Source organism: Dipodomys ordii, unplaced genomic scaffold, assembly GCF_000151885.1.
Source record: "Dipodomys ordii isolate 6190 unplaced genomic scaffold, Dord_2.0 Scaffold18, whole genome shotgun sequence".
NCBI classification, from domain to species: Eukaryota; Metazoa; Chordata; class Mammalia; order Rodentia; family Heteromyidae; genus Dipodomys; species Dipodomys ordii.
Genome location: NW_012267234.1, coordinates 5,290,407 through 5,317,822, shown reverse-complemented (window position 1 = coordinate 5,317,822; position 27,416 = coordinate 5,290,407). Strand labels below are relative to the sequence as shown.

Below are 27,416 nucleotides of genomic sequence, written 5' to 3'. Positions count from 1 at the left end.
GGCTGACAGAGGACTTACATTAGTTTACATGGAGACACTGGATTTATTTTCTTCCTTCCCCAAAGCAATACTGCACAGATCCACCTGAGCCAGAGCAGCGCTTCCACTCTGCGTTCATCATGTCAGTTTCTTTGTAGGTCAGCTTCATGACTTCAGCCAGGAGAGTTCACCCTATAAAGCTTCAGTGTTCTCATCTTTCAAATGGATATAGAGGTACTGAGTCGGAGCTATCATAAAAGACCACAGGCTTAGTTCTTAGTGCACTCTAAGAACTTTATTATCTTAGAGTTGGATATCAGAAGTGCACAGTGGATCCTCAGGAAGAAAGTAATATTGTTGGCAGGGTTGTGACCTTCTAGAGAGACCAGGAGAGAATTCATTTGCTTACCTTTTTTGTCTATGGCCTTTTCTATCAGCATCCCAATCTCAATTTATTCTTTGTCTCCCTCTTTTAAGGACACTGGTCTTCTGAGGTCATCAGGATAATCTCATCCCCTCCAGACCCTTAATTTAACTCCATGGGGAAATTTCTTTTTGCCATTATAAGGTAACACATTCAGAGATTCTGAGACCTCACTTGTAGACAGCTCTTGAAGAGTTATTATTTCCACAGTAAGAAGACAAATAGTAACCAGCTCCTGGGATTGTTGCAGAGATCAAATGAATTATTGCACGTAAAACAGCTGGAGGAGTTTACCAGCACATAGTAATAACTTGGTAAATGTCCATTCTTACCTTGAAGAGAAAGTCAGATGACTAGAGCTGTGGACTTTAGTTGTGTCTGTTCCACAGGGACTGGAGGCTTCTACTCACTTTGCTTCTGGATGGAAGCTGGTTTATAGAGAGAAAGAATCTTGTCTGAACAAAATTTCCTTAGAAGGGTTGACTTAGTAAGTGTCACTGCTTTTTTGAACCTCAGCTTTCTTATTTGTAAACTGAAAGAAGTGTGTTGGGGCACTTGCCTCTGGGGATTTTACTTCCATTGAGAAAATATCTATGATCTCTGATAATTGATGGATGTATGAGTTGGTGTTTATGGTATATTGACCAGCTTCTCATTCCAAAATAATGGCAGAAACAATCATCACCGACTCTGCAGCTATATCCTTGCTCGTCAGTAATAGGGGTTCCGAATTGTGAGTGTTTCTATTCCCAGGCCAGGCTAGAGAAAGCCATCCATTTAAAGGGTATTGGGCATTTTCTGTGTTGAGCAGGTCAGTAGACAGTTGAGGATAGGAAGACAGATTTCCAAACTAAAGACCAAAGCAGAATTCTCCTATTAGAAGTTAGGTTGTTCACAGATCAAGATATGAATAAGAAAATATGGGAAGGGAATAAGTTTGCTCATATATCAAAACCTCATGGGATTCCCTCTGCATAGTATTTCCCTCGCTTTGTGAGAGGAGGACGTAAAAGAAGGTTGATTAATCTGCTCATGAGCAAGTAACACAGCTGGTAAGTAACCCCAGCAGGTGGAAATTGAATGCAAACTTCAACTCCAAGATGCAGCTTTTATTTCACCATGCAGTATGCTTTGATTCAAGCTCTCTGGCTTTGTCCTGTGACCTTAGCATATAGCATGCTCTCTTGCTCTCTCTCTCTCCCCCTAATCACCTGGTCATAGCGAGTTTTATTTCAGCATTTTCTTTTTCAGCTAAAGGTTTTCCATAAGTATCTCCCTCTGGTTTGCCATCTTCTTTCTGCCCTTTATCTTCCCATCTCAGTTTTCTTAGTTTCCAAGCTGTTTCAGGCAGAGTCAGGTAATGGATGGTACCAAACAGATCGAGACTTAAGCAACTGAATGGGACTGAACTCAGCTTGTTAAGTTCAAAGTTAATTTCCCATTGACGGTGGACACCAAGGACCTGGGACATCGCCTTGGCTACAGTATTTCTGGAGCTTCTCCAGGAGCGGTGGTGGTACGGGTGTCTGTGTTTTGAATTGTGTAAGGAATGGCATGAGGCATCAGTGTGGAGACTATATCAAGTTCCTAGAGATGCAGAATGAAAGAGGGTGCTGTGTTGAGCAGTGATTTAAGATCCTATGGAGGTGGTCTGCATTTCTTCTGGGACTCAGAAGTTACCTCCATCAGAATATTGGAGTACATGATTTCTGGAGTGTTTGCACAATCAATCTCTCTGAGAACTACAAGTCTCAAGGATTGTATATGGCCAGTGTCATATCAAACGCAGTATCTACAAGATGCTGAGCAGTTCTAAAGTCATGCCTTTGGATCAAGCCACTAGTCATTTTTTTTCTGATGGTCACAATGCAAGAAGCTATGGGGAAAGTCAAGTGATACTGGAGCAGAGGAAAAAAGACAAAGTGGTTATTAAGTAGGTTGCATGAAGCCAGGTGCCAGTGGCCCACGCCTATAATCCTAGCTATTCAGGAGGCTGAGATCTGAGGATTGCTGTTTGAAGTCAGCCCAGGCAGAAGAGTCTTCATGAGACTCTTATCTCCAAATAACCATTCAAAAACCAGAAGTGGCATTGTGGCTCAAATGATAAAGCGCTAACCCTGAGCACAAAGAGGCTCAGGGACAGAGCCCCCAGACCCTGAATTTGAGCCCTGTAATTCACAAAAAGCAAAAACAACAACAACAAAAAAAGAATTGCATGAGTCTGAGTTGTTAAACATGAAACTTCAAAGTGAGATTGGAGTGTCCTGGTAGTAGAGATTGTGTGATCTTGACTAAATTCTTTCACCTTTTAGAACTGCAGTCTCTTCATCTGTGATATGAGAGTAATATCAATCAACCTCACAAGCTTTGTGCACATGAATGAAAGCAGCATATTGAGTGCTCAGCCTAATATTAAGCATGGACAAGTACCTGATAATTATAAACATCCAGCATTCGCTGTATCCTCCTGGACAAGAAGTGTGGAACAAATAGAGAAGCAGACCTGGAACTGGTTTGAGAGCAATTGAGTTTAATGTAGAAATCCTCTTTTCAGGGAAAGTGTTTGCATCTCCGGGGACAGGAATTCCAGCTGCAGCTGGACTTTCAAGTTATGGCCTTTGCTTTCACTAGACTCTCTGAAAAGTAAAGAAAATGTCACACCTCCATCAGCGCAATGAGGGTAATGCTAGCCCTCATTCTTGTTGGCTGACTGCTTTATATAAACTAGCTAATGTGCATAAAAGCACTTTGTAAATCACGAAGTGCTATGCATGATGAATTGGTATTTCGATTGCTCTTCTGTAGGCATTCCATAAACAATGCAGAGAATTAAGAGCAGACACCACTGATAGTCCAGAAGCATGTATGCCTTTTAGGTGTATAGCTTTAAAGTATTAGTGGTCAAGGTGGGTAACACTGTCCTCAGATGTTAATCTACTAGCTGCCATGAAGAGACTGTTTCTAGAAAGGAAGGGGCTGTGGATGATGTGGTTCATCATGGCTAATTACAGCATTAAGAGGTTCTGAAGAATGGAGAAGATGATGGTCACAAAGTCCAGGGTATGTGACATGGGACAGGGGACTAGGAAGCCCCCTATTGCAGCTGCATGGCTCCCCTGCTACACTGGTCTTCTCTCTTTCTCCTTAAGGCCTCCCAGACAAGCATCAATCAGGCTTAGGGCCTTCAATATCAGAAGGGTTTACTGGGGATCTAAAGGACACTGTCACCCAAATGCTGCAGCTTCACACCTAGCACCAACTCTGCTAGCCTTTACATTTCCAGTGTCATTTTCAACTGATTCTCGTGCTTCCTCCTGATGAACTCAGGCAGGTGGTAGGAGTAGGAAGCAGGATATGACCTATTAAAGCTATGATGATTCACCTGAATTTATGGCTATGTCTTTCATGTGAAGATGGGCAAAGACCCTCCACGCGCAGCCAGCTTTCTCTGGTCACTTCAGAAATGGCCATCTGCATGACGCTGAGATGAAACCATAGACATGCAACCTTGACCCTACTTGTCATGAAATGGTAGGGCCCAAGACTTGAGTACACAGGATACTAACAGGTAGTATTGACTGAGCATTTCCTACATGGTACACTCAATGATTACCATGTTCTAAGATTTACCTCCTTCCATCCTCACATTAACCATAGGAGAAATGCTCTAATCCTATCACTCAAATTTTTCAAATGAGGCTGTGTGCTGAGGAAGAGGGAGTCTATGAGCCCACCTCTCCCGGCTGAAGCAGTACTTGTGGGCCTGCGGGGAGCCAATCCCTGGGGGTGTAAAATAACGGAGAGGTAACTAGCATCATAGCAATGGGTCACTCTCTCCAGTCTAGCGCAGTCTGTAGTTCCCTTTTTCCTAGCTATATTCGTGTCCTAGGGTTGCCATAGTAATGTAATACCATGCATACACATGGCTGACATGTCAGGAATTGGTTGTCTGTCGGTCTCATTAAGGGGTTGTACGCAGTTGGTATCTTCTGAGTCCGGTGAAGAAAGATCTGTTTTGTGCCTTTCTCCTTCCTTCTGTCATCCAGGTACTTTTCCTTGAGTTTGTAATGGATCTTTACCTTGTGTCAAAATTTCTTCTTTTCTAAGGCCATCAGTCATATGACCTTAAAGCCTAGCCTAATGACTTGTTCTTGACTAGCTGCAAAGGCCTACATCCAATACAGAAACAGATAGTAGGAGTTAGGAGTTCTATAGCTTTGGGGGAAGTACAATTCATCTGTGGTGCTGTCCATGCTCATTTAGTGGATGATCCCTCTGTCTCTGAAGGTATACACATGTACATATCCCTTCTACATACTCCTTCAACAACTATTTGTTGAATGATTTAAGTGATTGGTATCCAACTGTCCACGGGAAACAAAGCATCTCTCATTACCATCTTCATGGAGCTGAGGAGACACTCCTAGAGAATTTCAGGCTGTGCACAGAATTGGAGCTAGACTTTCAGCAGTCATTCCAGATGGTCCATCTAAGGGGAAACGTGAATGTCGCCTCATTGTTCTGAGTAAATCTAAAGAAAGAACAGCCAGAAGACAAATATTAATATTTGACTGGCTTTATTTTCATGCTCAGAGTTGCAACTCATCCAGGTCTTGGCAAGAGTGGTTGGATTTCTCAATGACCGTATGTGTTTTGTTTTGCTTTTCTTCCTTTTCGTTTTTTCCCCTCTAGATGACTTGTTGGGTTGTGTCACAGACCTCTCAGACCAGGCCCTACAAGTAGGTTTTTTTGTAATTTTTTTAACCAGGGGCTAATACTTATTAGATGGAAGAGCTATTAGCTCATGCTCTGCTTAATTAAGCTTCACTTAATGGGCAAACGTTTCCTTTAGCAGCCTTTCTGTCATTTCATCAGTTATTTAAGGCAGTTCATTTCACGGCAGGGGCAAAAAGGGAGAGAAAAGAAGAACAAAAAAAGACCCTTCTCATTTGCTCAAACTCAATTGGTCTGAGGAAAAGCGTGGCTGTCTAGAAGTTGCCTAATTGCTGCCATGATCCTGAGCGCAGTTGCTTATTTAGTCCCAACCTTCTTATTGAAATGCTAATCAGGACTAGGTCTTACCTCTTGATGAATGATTTTGTAAAAACTTGATATTTCTCATTTTAGCTAGGAATGCCTTCGTACAAGTATAATGTCGCTGAGACTGAATGGGAAGATAACTAATGCCCTTAATTTTGTAAAGAGGTGTGTGATTTGGCACATACAGTACAGATCAGGGGGAATCAGAAAGGAATTAATTTCCCCCTTTGCATAAACACCTCCTCTTGTCATATCACGAGCTGCTTTTCTTTCTTCAGCTGTTTTTTTCTTTTTTTCTGGAGTTTCAGAGAGCACTTGGCGCATGAATGTGGGTTTATTTCCTGTACTCAGGGTCAAATTTAGGTGATGCATTTTATCTAATGTCAGAACTTTGGGGGAACTTAAAAGTTCTCTGACTCTTGTCAAGCTACGAATAATTTTCCCTACCTCACAGGATGACAAGGATTAAATGCCATTCATGCTTCTTGCTCAAGGTCTAACATTGTTGGTGGACAATGCAATGTTATAGCCCTTCCTCTCTGCTCCTTGTCCCTTCCTCCATCAACCCTTGTGGGTGGGACCTAGGTGTTTGATTGTCCCCAAAGCAGTCCTAAATCTGAGCCATCTGTACTCTGATGCTTCGAAGGTTGTAGCACACTCCAGTGGAAGCTGGCTAACCAAACAGGTATCTATTTATTTTGACTGGCAGATTCCAAAATGAAGGGCATTTGATGTTTTTGCAAGGTTCCCTCACTTGTGTCTGGATTTCCATCATTGCAGGTCACAGCATAGGTATGAAGCTAAGCATTTTCTTTACTTATATATTGGCCAAAAAATAAAAGTGTCATTGTTATATTTTTTTAATCCTTTATCCCTTCTTTGAGTAGCCAGCCCCCTGTGTTTTTATAGCCCCGGATTCCTGAGTTCACTGGACACATTATATAATCTCATTTCCTAGGTACCTGCTTATGCTGTCTTGTCTGTATGAGTTGCTAGTGTCTACCTTGGACATCTGGTTCATTTGTATAATTGAAGATTAATTTTGATTTGCTGCTTTATCCATTAAGTCTTCCTTGATAAACTACTCTTTTTTTCTTGTAATTTTGTTTCTTTAAGTAATTATACAAACAAGTTACAATTCAACATGTCGGATTATGAGTACAATGCATCTTCATCAACCAACCCCGGTTCTATTTTTCACATGTTATACACTGATTATTATGACTGCATCCTCTTGCCTTTCCCCCCCCCCCTTTATTTGTCTATCCCCTCGTAGTATACCTAGTTTGGATGAGTTTCTTCTGAGACATCTTCTGTGAGCCATAATTGTACTGTGCACATTGTGTTTAGACTATTGCTTTGGGCCGCTTCTCAGGCTGCAAAGATTCTCATGTCCTAATGACATTGTCTTGTGACATTGTCCTGTTATGGTTTCTGTTTAACATAAAACCAGGATCCCAGTCTTGACTGAGGTCCTGTTTGGCTAAACTGTATTTCTATTACTTTTGGTATGTGTGAGCAAACATATAAGGAAAGATCTTGAAAGTTGCCCATTAATCCTGCATTGTACATGCTTCTCATACCAATGATCTTGACTCTGGGATTTGAGGGTAATTATTTTCTGAAAACCAGTACCAACTCAGAGGATGAAAGAGAACATTAGCTATAATTCCTCAATCAATTAGCACTATAGGTAATCCTTTCATCCTTAGGCCTTTTACACAGTAGGTCACCTGTCAGTGTGGAAGGGCCTGTTCTATCTTCTCTAGGGAAATTGGAGATCTTAACCTGGATTTCTCTGACCTCGGTTACATGATTTGAAAAGTTCCTGAACTGTCAACATTTCTTTGAATCTGATCTCCTCTGCTCAGGGAATGTACCACTGTGGGGACCTACCAAGAATATTCACAGTTCATAGAGATTAGAGCTGGAAAGAAAGTGATTCTGAAATTTACAATAAGAACAACTTAATGCTTGAAGTTTGACTTACCTAAACCAGGTGTGTTGAAATATCCAAGAATCTAAGCACTGAGAAAGCTGTGGCCAGGAAGATTATGGTGAGTTAAAAGCCAGCTTGGTGTTACATTTATTATTTGACAAATCGGCTGGCAGAGAAAATTTAGAGCTCCAGTTAGCCTTGCATTTATTATAGGCAACAAATAATTATTTGTGTATAAGGCCTCAAAGTTGTATGGGACATACTTGAGGAAGAGACAAGTAACTATATCTACTTATGTGAAATTCAAATGAAATCAGAGATCAGAGTTCTATATAAATACGTGTTAGAAGCTTTCCCTTCATTAGAGACAAAACCCCTCATTATGCCATGGGAATGCCAGAGATTGAGCCATTATCCAAGGTTTTTAATTCCACAACCACTATTTAATTTTCTTTCTTTTTTTTTGCTAAATACTTGTAATTAAATAGTTTTTCTGTCTTGACAGGACATATTTTTTGCAAATGTGTGATTATTGCTAGAAATCTCATTCATCTTAGCAGAGCAAAAGTTGGCTTAATATGGACTTCAACTCCAGATAAATTAGCCATGTGAAGACAGTTATAGAATGAGTATGTGATAGAGGTTTTTGAATTAGAGACACCATACATCTGGTTGGAGAGGTCAGGATCCTAATGATGCCAGATCTCTAAAAGTACTGGAGGGTTTTGTTGTGTAGGATACTGGAAAAGTAACACACCAATGGAGGTTAACCAAAGCTACATGAAGGATAAAGACAAGCTATTTATTTTAAGGCTATTCATTTAGCTGGTGTAACACAACATCCAAGATGTCTCTATATCAACCTTCCATTCTCCATGCTTACGAAGGAGCTGATTCAAAACTTTTTAGCCAGTTATAAATGATACTCTTCTATTGTCTGTTCTGTAATCTGCATTTCTCCTCATCCTGCTTTCCTTGTTTCTTTTGAAAACAATTTACATTTTTTAAATCAATGTGGTTGGTTATTATTCTTCTCAGGAAAAACAATACTATCTTTCTTCCTCTGTCTACTCAGAGTTCAATATTATCGCCAATTTTTGGATTTGCAATTATTTGAAGGAGCTGCCACTTTTAAGTATGTTCAACAAAATATCTATGACGTGTGTGTGTGTGTGTGTGTGTGTGTGTGTGTGTGTAGCTACAACATTTATAAAGCTGCCCTAGATCTGGGTTGTTCCAAAGAGTATACATCTTGAACCATGCATAGCCACAATGGAGAAACAGTGAGAAGCAAGAAGCAGCATCGCTTACTGTGTCTTTCCTGCACCCACATAGAAGTAGGACTCTGAGCAGTAGGCAAAGACGCAAGAGTCAGGGGCCAACCGCAGGAAGAATGAAACTGCTACATCTTGAACAGAGTGTCTGAGCTCTAAGCACTCAAACTGAGCATCTCAGCAGAATGGCAGTCACAAGGAGGACCAGGCAGTGGGTTTCCCAGGAAACAAGGCGTGAACTTGTGTTATGGAAAACAGGGCCACATGAGAGGGAGGTGGCAGTCCTCCTCCCATTTCTATTTTACACAATTGTACTGCAGGTTCATTTCCTGTTTCCTTTCTTTGTGACATCACCATGCTGCCTTGACAGTTTCTTGACTTGTCTTTTTTTTTTTTTTTGGGGGGGGGGCCGGGTCGTGGGGCCTGAACTCTGGGCCTGGGCGCTGTCCCTCAGCTCTTCAGCTCAAGGCTAGCGCTCTACCGCTTGAGCCACAGCGCCACTTCCGGCTTTTTTCTTTTTGCTTATGTGGTGCTGATGAATCAAACCCAGGGCCTCAAGCATGAAAGGCAAGCACTCTACCACTGAGCCACCTTCCCAGCTTGACTTGTCTTGATGCTTATATTAGTACCTCATTTTTGTTTCCTGGTCCTTGGGCTAAACTCAGGGAGTGGGTGCTGTCCTTGAGCCTCTATATACTCAGGGCTTGTACTCTGCCACTGGAACCACAGCACCCATTTCTGTCTTTCTCTGAGTAGTTTACTAGAGAGAAGAGTCTCATGGGGCAGGGAAGGTGGCTCAGTGGTAGAGCACTTGCCTTGCATGCATGAGACCCTCAGCACCACATAAGCAGAAAAAGGCCGGAAGTGGCACTGTGGCTCAAGTGGTAGAGTGCTAGCCTTGAGCTGAAGAGCTGAGGGACAGTGCTCAGGCCCAGAGTTCAGTCCCCATGCATGAAAAAAAAAAAAAAAAGAGTCTCGGACTTTCCTGCCCAAGCTGGCTTTAAACCATGATCCTCAAGTCTCACATTGCTGAGTAGCTAGGATTACAGGCACGGGCCACTGGTGCCTGACCTGTTCTGGAACTGTTATTTTTCTCTCTGTGAGTGTATTTGTTTAAAACAACAATCTTACAAGTTCTGACCTTTCCTTTATTGGTGTGGTGTGAGTTAGAATAGGATGGTGACAGCGAAATCCTTGAAATATCTTAAATTCTACAGAAATGGAAGACATGCAGGATGCCAGTTTGGATGTGGAATTTGCAGAAAATCCAAGCCAGGGATTCAGAAGCAGGTATAGTCTGGGAACCAGACCAAGTCATGTTTCTGTGGTTTCCTGGGCAGCCATCCTAGAGATCCAATCATATACATTTCTATCATGGACACCTATACAGGAAGATAGCAAGTATAGTAACTCTGTTTTGTTTTTTTAAAACTTTCTTCTTCCTGGTAGGTTGAGGAGAGCTCTGGTTCAAGGGTGCTTTCACGTGGAGAAGAATGGCAAAGAGCATTTTCTGCACAAGAAGTGGTGCCGGGGGTTGCAAATTCAGCCTTCTAGCAAAGCAAATCTCTTAGGGAAAAATGCAATTTTTCTATATAGGTTGTAAGACTTTTTTTGGAGAGTATTGGCAAAACATATTCCTGTCTTTTCAATAGATCTGGATAAGGAGATTTGATGCTTCTTAGCACTGTGTAAACTCCTCCTTGGGAGTACTGGATCTCTTTGACCATGATTATTAGCTCATGATATCTCACAGAGCTGTCTCTCCTGTTGGATTGGCTCTATTTGTTAGAAGACATCTATCAATTGGCTGCCTTCCTACAGTTCTTCACACTGCTTGCATTTTATTACTTATTAGCACCTTCCTTAGACATGGAAGGATGAAGTCTAAAATTTTGTTTTAACGTGAAAAATGTGTTGAGAGAATGGTTTGAAAATTTTGATTCATTTATTCAGAAGCTTTTTGGAGAAGTTGACTAGCCTGTAAGGTTCTTGAGTATGAAGAATTGTTAGCACTGAACTATTTCAGGAATCCAAGCATTCACAACTTTTTCCTAAGTGGTTGCTATAAAGGTAGAGGGTTACTGAGTTCTCATTATCTCCAGAGAGCACAAGCTTGGAGAATTACAGAGAAATAGACTGTAGCACCATGTTAATGAGCAGAAGCCTCCAAATATTCCACATGGAAGTTTCAAATCACATTTTAGGTACTAGCTAGTCATATGAACTGAATTGAGCTTGTTTGGCTATAATACAATCACACTCTTGTTTCCTTATTTGGGCAGTAGAGGCAATAATGTAACATCGATAGTGTTGGGGTAACTGTGGTTCAATTTGGCTGTCTCTTAGGGACTAAAGATGATTTACGAAAACACTGGAGAGAAATAGATTGCCCAGATTGTGTCTTACAATGTTTGTTACATAGTAGGTATGCAATAAGAAGCTGACTAATAGATGAAAACTCAGTGACAGTTTGCCCACCAACAGATGGAGCTGTTTTAAGTGGAGATTTAATGGATGATGAGTGACTTGTCAAGATGGCCTAGCAAAACTCATCCGGGCAGGAGAGATCACACCTCCCATCCAGCAGTTTTCTACCCTCTCTGTAACTGTTTTGTTCTCATCCTATAGCATGGATAACTGAGTGACCCAGAGTTCCTACAGATGGATTTCTGATCCGTATTTCTCTTGAGTCTGTGACTCATGAATACCAGATTTTCTTGCTGCAATCAGACATCTACCCTCTCCCTACCGTATACAGCATCTCCTAGGACAAGGAGCTGAGGTCAGAATGCCCACTGGCCAACACTAAAGAAACGCTGTGGTCGGAGTAAACAAAAAGACTGTGCACAGACACAAAAGAGAGCCATTTAAAATACCCAGCAAATTCAAGATCCCTGGGATACCAAAAGGAAGAATCACATCTCCTTCCTGCTAATAATAAAAGATGATTTACATTTATCTACAATCTACAATACTAAAGGGTAAAACGTCAGAGCTTTTAAAATTAGCTAAAGAATTCTTAAGTTGTAACTACTGTCAGTATTTTATCATCTTTATAAAGAGTTTTCCAGTGCATTATGTCATTCGACCCTCCAATTAATGTGAGACTGAGAGAGGTCAGGCATTTGTCATCCTTTTCTTCCTAAGAGAAAGTAGACTCAAGCGAGGTAAAGTGAGTTGTCAGCTGTCAGTCTTGCCACAGTCTCCTGAGCTGAAGCCTCCTTCCGGTGCGAGGAGATTATGGGCACTGGAGCAGGAATTTCCATGCCTGCTGCTGGTCTGAGACACACATGGTTTTGTTTGTCTTTTACTTCCTTTATTTTCTTTTTGATTAATACAGCAGAGTTGCTTTTCAAAGGAATTGCACTGAATCTATCTTTCTGTACTGTTCGCTGTAGAATGCAGGGCCAGTGTGCTCAAGCATCTCTTTACCCACTTTACCTCTTTATCCGTTGATTTTTTTTTTTTGGGTCCAGTCGTGGGGCCTGAACTCTGGGCCTGGGTGCTGTTCCTCAGCTCTTCAGCTCAAGACTAGCACTCTACCACTTGAGCCACAGCGCCACTCTGGCTTTTTTCTTTGTGCTTATGTGGTGCTGAGGAATCGAACCCAAGGCCTCAGGCATGCAAGGCAAGTGCTCTACCACTGAGCCACCTTCCCAGCCCCGATCCGTTGATATTTTTTCAAGGTTTCTGCTAATCACATATGAACTAAAATGCAGAAAAGACTGAGGTTTTTGTACATAGCACGAGGAGTTAAGGGCAGGGCTCCAAATGCTAGGTCCAATATTCTTTGGGCACTTTTATTTATGGAACAGATGTTTTATGAATCAGATGATGATTTTGAGTCCCTGAGATCAACACTTGAGTAGTGGAATTTTTGACCATGATTAAAAATCTCCACTTGAAATGGATGAATGCATTGAATACTTCAAATAGTATTAGTGTATGCAGAAATTTTGTATTAGGATTTAAGTTAAAAGCCACAAGCATCTAGCTACTGTCCAAAAGAACGGTGCAACTCTTATCCAACATAGCTCAACTTTGAATGTCCATTAGCAGAACCACCTGGAACTTTAAAAACGTTATATTCTGGGTTTCATTGGTTTTAATTCATTTAGGGTAAGGACAATGGAAGCTTTAAGACTCTCTAATGTTCATTCAAGGTTGAGAGACACTAGTGTGGATATTCAGTTCCATGAGGCAGGGATAATGTTAATTTTATGTTCCATTATACCAGGGTCAAAGAATTCATTTAGGAATTAGTAATCATCTAAAATCTTAGACTATTTAATATATTTGGGGAAGAGAAAGATGTGTTCAGAGGCAAATTATTGTTGCAAGTGCCCTTATGATCTTTTATTTAAAAAAAGACAGTAATTCAAAGAAAGGAAATGGGAAGGGGGAGAATGAGGGAAAGAGAGACACACAGAGAGAAATAGATAGAGAGATATCTTAGCAGTAATAGTTCTGGTAAGAAATACAAAATAAGTCTTCTTTTTCCTCTCAGATATGCATTTGGAACAATAGATGTTTCTGCCAGGCAAGTAAAAATTCATGTCTGTGATTCTCAATAGGATTAACCTGGGATTATGGAGAATCTAATTAAATGAACCACATCATGTGAGAGCCACAAAAGATACTTGACATTGCCTATGAAAGTCTTGCCTGTCTGAGAGTGCTAGGCATATTTCTACAAACAGGCTCCACACACATGCCAGGCACTTGACTAGTTTGCTGTATTTCTTTACTTTTATTCCATTCTTCATTTTTTAAAAACAGCCCATTCTTGATAAGTGACATTAATACACTGAAGAGAAAATTTGGGCTTCAAAGGTTGGCTTCTTTAAAGTAACAATGAGATAATTATGAAGCCTCCTAACAATAAATTGTGAAGGAGGGGGATGATATATTCTCTGTACAGGAGCAGATGTACATAAAAACCATTTAAAAGCATGGTGGTGGTTTGTCTGTGCTTAATGGGATGGGGTGGTCCAGGAGTCACATTTGGGAAGATAACTCTATAATCCCCACCACCACCCATACATTCTGTCAAAAATCCAGCTTTCTGGAATTACCAGCAGCTTGACTCTATTTCCAGCTTCCACGGCACCCACTCACTGTAATTAAGCTATTTGGATGTGTGTCAATCTCAGTAGACGGAGGGTCAACAAGATGAACTCTTTAGGATCCTTAAAGCTTTTTCAGGCTCTCTTTCCTCTGGTTTACTATGAGAGAGATTAGTTCCTTGAGCTTTAGTCCAATCCCTTCTGATTGCTAAGCCCACACTCTTAACTGCTCTGCACACTGCCAATGCCTATCTCCATGTCACTGGCCTATCTATGAGACTCAGACCCAGTCAATCACCCAAACTAAAACCCTTCGTAAGTTCCCATTGCTCATTCACAGATTCAGATTCCTCAAGCTGGAACTCAAGATTTACTGCAGAAGTATTTTTGCTTTGCACAAACCAAGAGGATACTGCCGCCATTATATTCCATGTTAGTGAGGATTTGTCAGGGGGTTGACCCTACCAGATGGGTCTCATCCTGCTGATATATAGAAAGAGAAACTTAGTTCCCAAGAAAGAGGTCCTTTAGTTAAAGTTGCATAGCTTTTCACTAGCTGAAACCTATACTACAGTACATGTAGCTTGCTTTGTTTGGGCCTAGAGATTTTGTTATGGCCCAATCTTCTTTGGAAATTCAGATAAGGAGACATTTTCTAGAGCTGAACCAATAGTCTCCACAAGCACACTATGTTAGCCTGGACCAGAAGAAGAACTTCCCCTAACTTTTTCTCCTTGATTATTATAATTTTCTCAATTAGGTTCACTGGATTATAAAGCCCTCATGTTAGCTCGGCCAAAAGGTGGTGTGTTGTTATCCAATGGAAAGGCTGTTGTAGTTTGACTTCATAGGACTTCAAAAACAGAAGATCAGTATGTCTGGATTCCAGAGAAATGGCAGCTGGCAAGCAATCCCTGGGTGTCATTGTCTTCAGAGACCAGGACCACATAATCTGCTATTTGCAGGACTCAAATACAGAGGCCATATTTTATTTTATTTTATTTTAATATTTTATTGTAAAAATACTGTACAGAGGGGTTACAGTCACATAAGCAAGGTAATGAGTACATTTCATATAAAGCATTGTTGCCTCCTCCTTTGTTTTTCCCCTACCATCTCTTCCCTCCTACCTCCAAAACTACACTCCTCCCCCACCTAAATTGTAAAGTTCGTTTTTCAACATAGTGTCTTGTACATCTCATCATCGTTACAATGGGTCAACCTGTATCCTTATTTAAGCATTTTGCTTTTTCCTTTCCCCTCCTCAAATTAAAGAAATGTATATACAAGATTCAGGGCATTGACATCAAATAGAGTGAAAACAGGTGTTATACCATGGGGGAGGAACATACAAAGAAACAACAAAAAAAAAACACTTAGTACATTATAAATACATTAGAACAATAGCAAGAAAGAAAAAAAAAACACTTGTTTTCCTATCTTGGGATTCATTTCGCTTAACATCATCTTATCTGGTCATATGTACATAGCTTTTGACCTTTTCTGCTTGTCTCAGACATATACTAGTTATTGCAAATAAGGGAAACCTTGGGACCTATGTGTCTTTGGGCCTGGCTTACTTACCAGCACAACTATGTTTATTGCAGCATTATTTACCATAACTAAGATAAGGAACCAACCCAGATGCCCCTCAGTAGATGAATGGATCAAGAAAATGTGGTATACACACACACACACACACACACACACACACACACACACACACACACACAATGGAATTCTGTGCCTCCATCAGAAAGAATGACATCGTCCCGTTTGTTAGGAAATGGAAAGATATATGTTATTTTTTAATCAAAACCTAGGTTATATTCGTTGTTACTTGGTAGCATCCCTTGCTGAAGCATTCTGGTTTTCTCTCATTCAAGTTTCCTAGAGAATGTGATTCTTCCAACTTACCATTTGGGGCCAAGTCTATGTACGCAAGCTGAAATAATTAATGGTGGGTCTGGCTGTCACTCTAGTGGGAGTAGTTTAGTCAGCTCTGGCTACAGTAGGAGTGGAGGAGGCTATAGGTATTAGAGACTGGGTATAGGTGTTTGTATGTAAAAGACTGGAAGAGGAACATATCAGAAGGAAGGACTATTAAAAATTTGCCTATAGAGGTGTGGTCACTGATTTCTTTGTCCTGTTTGTACCCTTCACATCATGCAGTTATTCATCTGCTTAGAACAAGGACTCTTCATTGTTTGAGTACAGTGTACAGATCAGAGGTACATTGGTACCTATGTATATCGATTTGGCCCCAACCTGGCACTGTGCAAAATTATTACTGAACAAAGGAATGAGCAGATAAAGAAAGATTTGTACATTGTAACTACTCATAGACAAAGGGAGTTTTACCTATAAGGCCTTTCATATAAAAAATAATGTTACATTATGTTAAATGTCTGTTTGTCATGGTCACTTTGCTCTAATCTTCCCTCAGGTAGTATTGCTCAGGCAATAGAAAAATTGCAAGTAAAATTTAGCTTTTGTTCCACATATAAAGCATTTTTCATAGTGAAGAATGACACTACTGACAGTGTTATTTCCTGTATGTGTTGATGTATTTTACTCATCTTAATGATAAGCATTTAAAAATATTACAGTGAGTAAAAGATGTTCTTAGGGATTGAATAAATTTTTCATCGCACATATAAGACACGATTGTCATTTAAAGATGATTTAATCACTGAAGAGATAAAATAGTCACTGAATGAATCTGCCAGCATTGGGGTCTGAGGCCTCAAGTTGGATTTCCTGAATCCTTGCAGCCATAAAGCCCTGAGAATAGAAGAGCTGATTGTATAGGCAGTGAATAAATGAAATTCAGTATCACCTAAAATTCTGAGGTTCAAATAATTCTTGGGAATGGATCATACAGTCTTCTTTTATTGAAGGTTAGGTGTACAGACTTCTAAGAGTTTCAAAACATACCAAAATATCCCACAGTTAGATGCAGGTTTTGCATTCAGCTAAACTTGAATTTGAGTTGTAATATTGCCTCCGATGCATTACGGTGGACTTGGGTAAGTTACTTTCCAACTCTGAACTTCAGTTTTCTTATATTTAGAATCTGAGAATATCATGCACACAGCTTTGCTGAAAATGGAATAAAACCAAGGAGGGAGTAACAATCCTCAATAGGAATTGTACACAGTACCTTACTCGTGTAACTGTAACCTTTCTGCTCAGTCTCTTTACAATTAAAAAAAATAAAAAAGAAAATGGAATAAAATTGTTGTACCAAAGCATGCTGGCCAGTATAGCACTACTATTATTATTCAGTTCTATATAACTCATAGTGACACAGTTCGAATTTTGACCAAGATTTGTATGACATTTAGGTAGTAAATCATCTTTTTATGATCAAAGCTCAACTCCCACGATTCTGTTTCCCCACAAGCAAAGAATCAGATTTACCTTGGAGAAGAGCTACTGTCAGTTTTTGCCACAAACTATAATATTCAAACTTGGTATTTTAGAGTGAAGCAACATATATCATAGCACTTTTGTAGTCTTCATGATCTATTTTACACCTGAGAGGAAGTGATTACACCAAGATTATGCTTTTCTCCAAGTATAGAAATCAGGGAAGAAGAATTTTGATTCAATAATTCTTGTAATACTTGCTGTCCCCTTTCTCTATGATTTTCACGGACAAGGCATAATTCCTGTGATTTGATTTGAAAGGGGAGACCAGCTCAGTGCTGAGTGATGAGATCTGAAAGGGGAATAAAATATGCTTGAATTAATTTGCATAATAGAATCCAATTGGTTACAAAGCTCTATTTGTTGAAGGGCAGGCTAAAGCCCCTGCACTCACCAACAAGGGGATATTGCAGATACAGAAATGGGATTTTGAGTTTAGGTGCCGACCTTCGATATATTCTTTTTTTTTATGTAATAATAACCTGTCTTTAGCTGTAAATTAGCTACCTGGAAATAAAAAGAAAAAAATGGGTCAGTCAGCCTGATCCTTCTGGCTCTGTGGGGAGGAAAAAGCTGAAAACCTAAATCCGCTTGCTTTTTGCTAAGCGTTTTTGTCTTTCTCTCTCTCCCCGATAACAATTTCCAGCAGGAATCCAAATATACTTAAACACCCATATATGTCATTTTCTTTTACAGAGACAAAAGCAGACCCAGCAAGAGAACGTTATGCTCAAGGCATAGTAGTTTATGACCGGCTTCTCTGCTCTGAAGATGGAGGGCTGAGCCTTCCACTTTGAGCTGGTGATTTTGCAAATCCATTTTCCTGTCATGTTATTACCCCCGTGCCTTTCACCAACATTTGTTTTTCGCTCTGAGCAAAGTGTTCCCATCATAAAATAAAGTCCCCCTATATGTGTTAGTGGAACCCCAATGTTTAGGCGTCCTGGTATGTAGCAGCTGGAGAATGCTTAATGGAAGGATTGTTCAAGATCTGCCTTGGGGGTCTTTATTAAAACTAATTAGAACATTGATATATTCTCCTAATTATTACTGATGTCAAGGTCTCCTTAGGAGAGCAGTCTTCTATTAATTTTCATGTGAGATTCTTGCACAGTCTCTACCACTAAATGAATCCATCAGTTTTCTATTGTAGAAGCAGTTCTTTCAGAGAAACAAAACTAAACATAGAAGAGATCTCTGAGTATATCAATTAGCCTATATACTTAGACATTCTGAAATAGAGATTTAACAATAAAAAACCAAAGCTATCATTCATGAAATATAGGGCAATAAGAGTATGACCAGGAGTGGCTGGTATAATTGTATTTTGTTCACTTTCTATTTAACCATTGTTATGAAGTGCTTTCTCTTTTTTATCTGGTTAGTATGTTTTGCTCATAGTCTAGTTACTGCTCATGTGCCAAAAATTATTATCATGACAAAGCTATTATATGCATATAGGAATGTTTTTCCAAACTAGATGTCCAACCTTCCCTTAGAGAGTCAGGATCAGGTAGAAAGGGGACAGGCCCTGAATCTAAACATTCTCAGCTTCTTCACTGGCTGTTTTTCTAATCTTGGGCAAGTTACATGACTATGGCATCAGAGTTATTTACCTCTAAAATGGGAATGATAATAATATTTTGTAGAGGCAGTATGATGATTTCATGAATTAACTCAAGGGAATTCCTTACAGTAATACTTGATTTAACAGCTCATGTTGTTAAATAGAGAGACTGAGATAGGGAGGATTACAGTTTAAGGCCACCTGGCAAAAAGTTTACAAGAGCCTCCGCCCCCCTCCCCACCCCAACAGACAAGGTTTGTCCTCTGAACTATGGTGGATGCATACTTTGGAGGCTATACAAGCTGGCCTGAGCCAAAAACAAAACCCTATTTGAAAAAAACATGAGAGCATAAATGAGGCCTAGCAGGTACAAGGAACCAGTACTGTCAAAAATGATAGGTACTTAATACCTAATAAGCTATTACTAATATTTTCATAATAATTATATTATAGGTATACATAGAATTCTAGTTTTGTCTTTCTTATCACATTCAGATGTCTTTAATCACAGTGTGCACTCCATTTCTATATGAACGTTGAAAGCAAATAGCCAGAAGTATTGGTCAATGTTTAATAGACGTAAGAGCCTAGTTCAAATCTCATCTCTGCTATTATTAGCAGCCCACCCTAGAACAAGTCGCTTAGTTTATCTTGGTCCACATTTCCTTATCCTTAATAAAAGGATAGTACCTACTCATAAACTTTTTACAGAGATCATATTCGTAAAATTTTCAGAACAATGGCTTAAAATAATTCACTAAACACAACTTTATTCCAGAAGCGAATCAGTAACAAGTCTTAAAATTGATCTTACACAAATCTGAGATAGTCACTAAAATAACTGTTATGTATTATAGATCATATGCACAAAACAATGAGTCAGATTCTTTCTAATAGAAGACAGTAGGTGGTGTGATCTTTTTGACCAAGGATGAAGTTCATTGTTTACAGGTTACAAGGACATTCAAATTCCTGAGTATTAAGTTAGACTTCTTTTGTTTTGTTGGTAAGAGGGGGAAAAGTTGTCATCTGGTTGCAACACTTTAGTGTCAGAAATAATCATGCTTTGCAGCAAAATGGCAGCCAGAAGAAAGAGGTGCAGAAACATCGACTTTAATTAAACTATTTCTTTCAAATACACTTCACAGTTTATATGCAGGAATAATTTATCACCATGTGAGTGAACACTTAATACTTGGCATGATACAAAATGGGCAGGGATTTTGTTACTCCATATGTTCTTTGCTCTCTCTTGCTTGATGAATTTCTGTAGAGGCAAAACTAAGTTTGACAAGAGCTGTGTGGCTTAAATCATACATTTTGTGGATGGCCTAGTTTAAGAGCAGGTCTTAGCTATCTCTATATAGGTACCAGTTACTGGTTAGGCTATCCATTGTTTATCTATTTGTCTGTCTGTGTCATCTACGTATCTATCATCTATCTATCCATTTTCTATAACATAATGCCGACTGTTAAGAATACAGTATTTGAATCAGCTACCTCCACCATCAATCATCATCTCTCTGATAGCTGGGAAGAGATTGGTAGAAAATTTCAGTCAACAGTTTCTTCTTACTGAGAAAGAGGAAGAAGCTAACAAGGTTCTAAGACAAATTGTTGGCACCTTCTGGACCAAATCCCAAGCTCCCTCACGGAATCCCGGAGCTCTTCCTGTCACTGCCAATGGCCTTATTTTAGGACCTCCTCTCCCCTCCAGCCGTCTCTCTGCTCTTTATACCTAGTCCATTTTGCTTATGGAAAGCATCATTTGATATATTATTAAAATGCTGCATCTGAGGATGCAGCTATTAAATAATTATACTTCTTATCCTTTATGTATTTGTTCGTTTTGAAACAATATCTTACTGTTTAGCCTAGGCATTCCTTTACCTCACTATATTCTCAGGGCTGGCTTCAAATGCACAATTGTCCTATCTCACCCTCCCTGGGATTACAGAAGTACCTGATCCTGCTGATACATACAGCCTCTTCAAACTTGTCTTTCTCTTGCACAGGCTTTTTACTAACCCCAGAGTTTTTATATCTAACAATTATTGAAGGTTTCAATTCCCTATTTTGTTTTGGAAAGGATTAACAATTCTATCACAGAGCCTTACTGAAATTAAATACCTCAAATTTAACTGTACATCTGTAGCCTTTCAAATACAGTTTGCCAAGTTACAAAGGAAATGGAAAGGTTTGGATTGGCAATCAAAGAACCTCAGAAGGGAAGGCGTCTGCACCCCTGAGTTAGAATTCTGGTAATTTTCTCGGTCCTGGACTACCGAAGCTTGATGACTGTGATGTCCTGAATAAACCTCCTGCTCTTCAATTCATCTCCGAGAGAAAGCAATTTATTGCCAAATAATAAGCCCCCATGTTTCTCCAGTGTAAGAACTTAGCCAAGCACAGTAATGATCAATTAGAATAACACAGCAATATAGTGTTCACCATATATCAACCATTGTGCTAATAGACATACTTACATTGTTCATTTAATCTCTGTGACAAGCAAACAATGAATACCATGCTTTCCCCTTCTTTTAAGACACAAGCAAGCTGAGCTCAAAGACATCAGTTAGCTTTCCCAAAGCTGGCAAGTGGTAAAACAGACATACAACTTTCCGTATTTGCTAAGTGGAAATGAAATCTTGTGAAGAAGGATGAAGAGGGAAGCTAATCCATATTCTCTCTCCTCCCTCTCCCCCCCGCCCCCCCCACCCTGTCTCTCTTTGCAGAAGCTGACTGGGAAGTGGGTAGCCCTGACGGGATGCGCTCCACGCACAAAGGAGTTCCATTCCAGGAGAGGTCTGTTTGACGCATCGGGGAAGCCAGCATTGGGGAAGACTGCTAACTCAGTTGGCTGAAGGGGTGACAGCTGCGTTCTCCTGTGCCTACCACGCAACCAAAAATGAAGGAGAACTACTGTTTACAAGCTGCTCTGGTGTGCCTGAGCATGCTGTGGCACAGCCAGGCATTTGCCCTGGAGCGACGAAGCCACCTGAGGCCATCATTCCACGGACACCATGAAAAGGGGAAAGAAGGACAGGTGCTACAGCGCTCCAAGCGAGGATGGGTCTGGAACCAGTTTTTTGTGATAGAGGAGTACACCGGGCCTGACCCTGTGCTTGTGGGCAGGGTAAGGCTACTTACATTTAACGTCCGTCTGTCTCCAGCCAGAGTGGTACAGCAGCATGTAGAGAAATGGGAAAATAAAAACAACAAAACAAAATAACTAAGATGGAAAAAGCGAAAGCCCTCACATCAGTAAAAACTGAATTTCATTGTACATAGATCTCTCCAGTCTTCTTCTCTTCTCCCCAGACCATGGACTTATCCATGTTGCAAATGCTTTAGTTTTTCACTTGTTATATTATACCATTAAAACACCATTTGTAATGGCTGCCCAATAGTCTACTGAAAGGGGAAAGAGTTTAATCTGTTTAACCATGCAGATTGATTTCTCTGATTACCTCCTAATCCTAACTTGGAGGCTCTTCCTTTGTTTACTCATGACACTGTTTAATTATTATTATTATTAGTAGTAGTAATAATAGTCAGTGGTAGGGCTTGAACTCAGGGCTGGGTCCCTGTCCCTGAGCTTTTTTTGGTCAAGACTAGCACTCTACCACTTGAGCCCACTGCTCCACTGCCGATTTTTTTGGCGATTAATTGGAGATAAGTATCTCAGGCACTTTTCTGCCTAGGCAGGCTTCGAATCATGATCCTCAGATCTCAGCCTCCTGAGTAGCTAGGATTATAGGTGTGAGCCACCAGGCCCCAGCTATTATTTTTTTTAATTATGATATTCTTTCTTGTATTTATTTATATCTTTCAAACTAGACCCAAAGTTACAGTGCATGAGGGACAATGCCATCCTGCCTCCCCAGGCCCTCACACTAAGCCCAGATGAAATGAAGGTACACCATAAGGATGGGTGTGATTTTATCTTCGTGATGGTAGAGATGGTGAAACCCAAATGAGATTGTTCCAGAGTGCTAGCACTACTAAGATTCTATCTTCTTTGTGTTGCCCTGTCAAAAAAAAATGTAAAGAGAATCCAAAACACATTTAGAAGACTTGACCTGACACTATTGTTGGTGGTAAAGCATGATCTGTCTTTCAGCTGATAATGGCATTTACAACCAGGAGATAAATATTTAGATTCTAGGCAATAAAATTCTACTATGTGCAAAGAGTGCTAGGCAGATGGTAAACTAGATCTAAATAATCCCTGAACAGAGAGAGTTCAGAGTTTAGGGGAAGGAGACAATTATCCAGTCAATTAAAAATGATAAAAACAAAGATGAGAAAGAATTCAATGTAAGTAATATAAACTTACACAATGACACTTAGAAGGAATGAAGGCAAGATTCACACAGAGTAAAACTTGCAATCTAAAAGAGAAGTAGGAGCTACTCAATGAATGGGAAGAGAGGCAAGAATGGATAAGAAGGTTTGTTACTTCAGTGTTCCATGTAGTCCAACAAAGTTATCTTATTCCTCAATGTAAGAGCAGGACACCAAGTTTACATACTGGAGGAGGTTCATGAGAGTTCCAATAAGAGTTCTTAGCATTGGGAGTATGTTTCTCTCCAGATCAAACAAGTTTCATTTATTTATACCCTAAATGGAAAGCTATGCAAATAGTCTTAGAAAATGGAATCACAGGGGAGAAAATTGTCATATAGAATTATCTAAGTAGAAAAGCTGGGCTTGATGCCTAGACAGCAGGAAGAGATTTCCGCCCAGGCAGGGACTATGAAGTCTGAGACATACGAGAGCTTGTGTATGAGTCACTGTGAGAAGGGGGAACGCAGGAATGGAGGGAAAGAAAAGGGAAAAGTATGCATTATTCCAACTATGAGGTCTTGAAAAGCGATGCTTATGTGAGTCAGCCTTGGATCAGGTTGGATGGGGGAGAAGAAAAAGTGGTTGGGTCTTCCTTTAGAAATACTGCTGACATAGTGCTTTACAAGTAGCAGGAATAGTTGGCTTTTTCTTGAACAGCCTTGAATTTGATGATATACAAGGTTGAGTGCTTCCCCGATGAAGGAGAATTTAGAAAAAAAAAACCCAGATATTCACATTTCTTATAAGAAAAGCCCTGGTGTCATGTTAGGCCAAGCTGAGGAAGAAGCTATCAGTGTTCAGTGTTAGGAATTGGCTGTGTGGGATGCAGCAACTCTATCTCTTGACAGCATTGAATAGGTTCTCCCCAATTTGCTTTCAGTATGGAACCTGATAAGTATCATCGTCAGTACCATACATCATCTTTGTAGGAATGTAAACCTCATTTTCAAATCTGAAGACAATGTAGAAAGAATAATGGGGTATGATTTTTGTAAAATTTTCTATTATTTGGCTGATCAAGAAAGCTTTTAATTCTGAAACAACTTTTCAAATTTGTAGTCATTTATGAAGGTGCCCAGAAATGTTTAGTATCCTTCCCACTTATTTCTTTTATTTTCATTCACTGGAATGAATGTCTAAGTTTCCAGCTCAGAATTAGGGAAATTTTTTATTGAATTCACAAACAATATAGCAATCTTGAGGAGGATTCTGGTAGGGGCAGGGAGCAGGCCTCTACTGAGTAAGTTTGTATGGAAATTGGGGTAATTCTAGTTCCCCATTGAAGGCTACCAAATAAATTCATATTTTAAACACAATGAGCCTTAGTCTTAAGAAATATGTCAGCCATAGTTTCGCATAAACACATGGGTTGGTATGAATTAATTCTAAAGGAAAATATACTCCCTCCTCAAGACACCATGTGAGACAAAAACAAAACAGCCTTTGTAAATACTCTGTTTTCCTTTGAGCTGAAATAGTTGGTATTTCACTGAAACACTGCAAACCAAGTAGATATCTTTGGAGAAATAATACTGGGTGTATAGGGCTGTGTGTTCAATCTTGTTTTATGGCTCTGGGAAAGTTCTTTGGGTCTTGCTTTCACAACCATAATTAAAATTCTGGTAACAAATGACACTTGTAAATTTTTTTTAATATTATTAATATTAAATGGAAATTAGCAATGATGATTATTGTTTTATTTTACTGCTAATCGAATATGTCATTTACTGTACAATGGCTCTTATGTAGCAGGTAGAACCAATAAGTATATATGTATGTATATATATGTACACATTTACACATATTTTTTGTACTTGGTTACTTTTGAAGCTGATAAAATATAGTGAAAAAAACCTTCATCTGTCCTCACACAGCGAATAATGGGTATTGAGGAACTCAGATTAAAATGATAGCTGCAGAAATCAAGACTTAAGAAAGGAGGGTGAGGAGGTCATTGATGTAGGGAAGTCAGGAGGAGTCTTTGGCTTTAGTTCCATTTCTGAAACACAGACCAGATTTGGGAGAAAAACACAGAAATGTTAACTAAGAGGCATGAAGTGGGTCTGGGGAAGTGACTCAGAGGAATAGCATTTGCCTAGAAAGTGCAAGTTTCTGAGTTTAGCCCCCTCAATATTGTGTGTGTGTGTGTGTGTGTGTGTGTGTGTGTGTGTGTGTGTGAGAGAGAGAGAGAGAGAGAGAGAGAGAGAGAAACAGACAGTCACAGAGACAGACAGTCACAGAGACAGACAATAAGAGAGCTGCATAATTTCATAGCCTGGCAAATGTGGATTTAATCAAGAACAACTGTGTGTCTAGGCTTTCTTGACAATGGGAGAAATTCAAGGATATTTATGGTGCTTTCAAAAGTCCAATAAATTGCATGCCTATCTTCCCATCCCACCCACCCCATCATTTATTGCAAGAATAAGATGCTTCCAAGAAGAATACATCCCCAAATCCTAGACCTTGGGTTCCATACAGCAGGGTTTTTGGCAAAGTCTGATCAATTGCATTGCTTATAGTAATAAAGCCTGAAAACAAGCCAAGTGTCCTTTGAAGAAGACTGCTAGAAGCAATGACAATAGTAATCATAGGGTGGACGAAGGGGATCTATCTATCTATCTATCTATCTATGTGTGTGGAAGGGACATTTCAAGTTAGTATTAGGTTATTTAGTGTTAGAGGGAGCTGGTGAGGGTAAGAATGAGGTGTATTTCTGGAAGTTGTAGTGTTAACACTAAGTAAGGACCCGTATGACTATAGAAATAGATTATTGTGTGCATAGAACATCTGTTAGATGATTAACTAGAAACTGATAAACATGGTTGACTTGGGAGCAGAGAAAATGGGAGTCAGCATAAATGTAGATTTCAGTTTTTTTATTGTGAAAATACTGTACAGAGGGGTTACAATTACATGGGCAAGATAATGAGTACATTTCTTATCAAGCATTGTAGCCTCCTCCTTTGTTTCCCCTTCCCATCCCTTCCCATCTTCCCCCCTGCCCCCCACCCAATCCTCCCCCGATTTCAGTTTTTTGAAAGCATATGTATTCATTTTATTCATAGTAACTTAGAGTATGTACTAAGATATACCTTAATCCTAGCTACTCATGAAACTTAGATCTGGGGGGGGGGCACAGTTCCAAGTCAGCCCAGGTAGAGAAGTCCAAGAAACTGCATCTCTAACTAATCAGCAAAAAAGCAGGGCTGGAAGCATGGCTCAAGTGGTAGAGCTCCAGCCAAGCCAGCAAGCTGAGCAAATGCTAGGCAGAGATCGAGTATTGGCAAGGAAAGACATGTGTAAGTACATATGTTTTTGCTATATGCTCATGTTCATGAAGGAGGGAGAAAGAGCAAAATCTTGGAATATAAAAGGAAATGTTTGAAACCTGGCCTTATTACTTCTTAGCTGTTTAGCCTTGGCCAAGGTGATGCTTTTTCTCTATGATTCCATTTCTTAATTTGGAAAATGAGGGTAAAACTATCTTTCTCATGATACCTCTGTGTGTGTGTGTGTATGTGTGTGCATCTGTGCATGCATTTATAGCAATCAGCTTGAGACTTCATCTCATGAAATTATAAATCTTGATTTCTCTTTTTTTAGCTTCATTCTGATATTGACTCTGGTGATGGGAACATTAAATACATTCTCTCAGGGGAAGGAGCTGGAACCATTTTTGTGATTGATGACAAATCAGGGAATATTCATGCCACCAAGACATTGGACCGTGAAGAGAGGGCACAGTATACTCTGATGGCTCAGGCGGTGGACAGGGACACCAATCGGCCACTGGAGCCCCCATCAGAATTCATCGTCAAAGTCCAGGACATTAATGACAACCCTCCGGAGTTTCTGCACGAGACCTACCACGCCAACGTGCCGGAGAGGTCCAATGTGGGTGCGTACATGGGGAAGCCCAGCTCCGCTTCCAGCCTGGCGTCTCTGTAGGTGGTCAGACCAATGCCTGGCCTCCCAACTCAGGAAGTAGATCTTATGCTGTATTGTGCGGTGGCAACAATCACACTCCACGCCACCCCCTTCATTTCTTTTGTTTATCTAGATTTTTCTCAACATTTAAAATGAGCGGGAGGCTTTATAGTCAAAGAAATACGGGGAAGAATGGTTTTATAGTCAAAGGTCAGTAAATATGAGGAAGAACGGAGAAGGGGAAAGAAGTGATAGAATTGGGGTGAACCTGTACTTGGTGTTATCTTGGAACCAATTGCATCGGCTTTTAAGAATAACACGCTCTTAGCCTTAGTTTCTTTCTCTGCAAAATAGGAATAGAAATAAAATGTATCTAGTCACTGGATGTTCAGTAAGCAATAGGAAATAATGT

General features: G+C 39.9%; 1 protein-coding gene across 1 annotated transcript in view; it reads left to right on the top strand.

Annotated features, from left to right (window-relative positions):
* Cdh11 (cadherin 11, type 2, OB-cadherin (osteoblast)) overlaps positions 1-27,416 on the top strand; it is a 78,278-nt gene that overhangs the window by 13,546 nt on the left and 37,316 nt on the right. Inside the window, exons 2-3 of the mRNA XM_013012972.1 lie at positions 21,460-21,860; positions 26,681-26,975. Coding sequence (XP_012868426.1) covers positions 21,633-21,860; positions 26,681-26,975 — 523 coding nt within the window. The 5' untranslated portion in view covers positions 21,460-21,632. The remainder of the gene's footprint in view (positions 1-21,459; positions 21,861-26,680; positions 26,976-27,416) is intronic.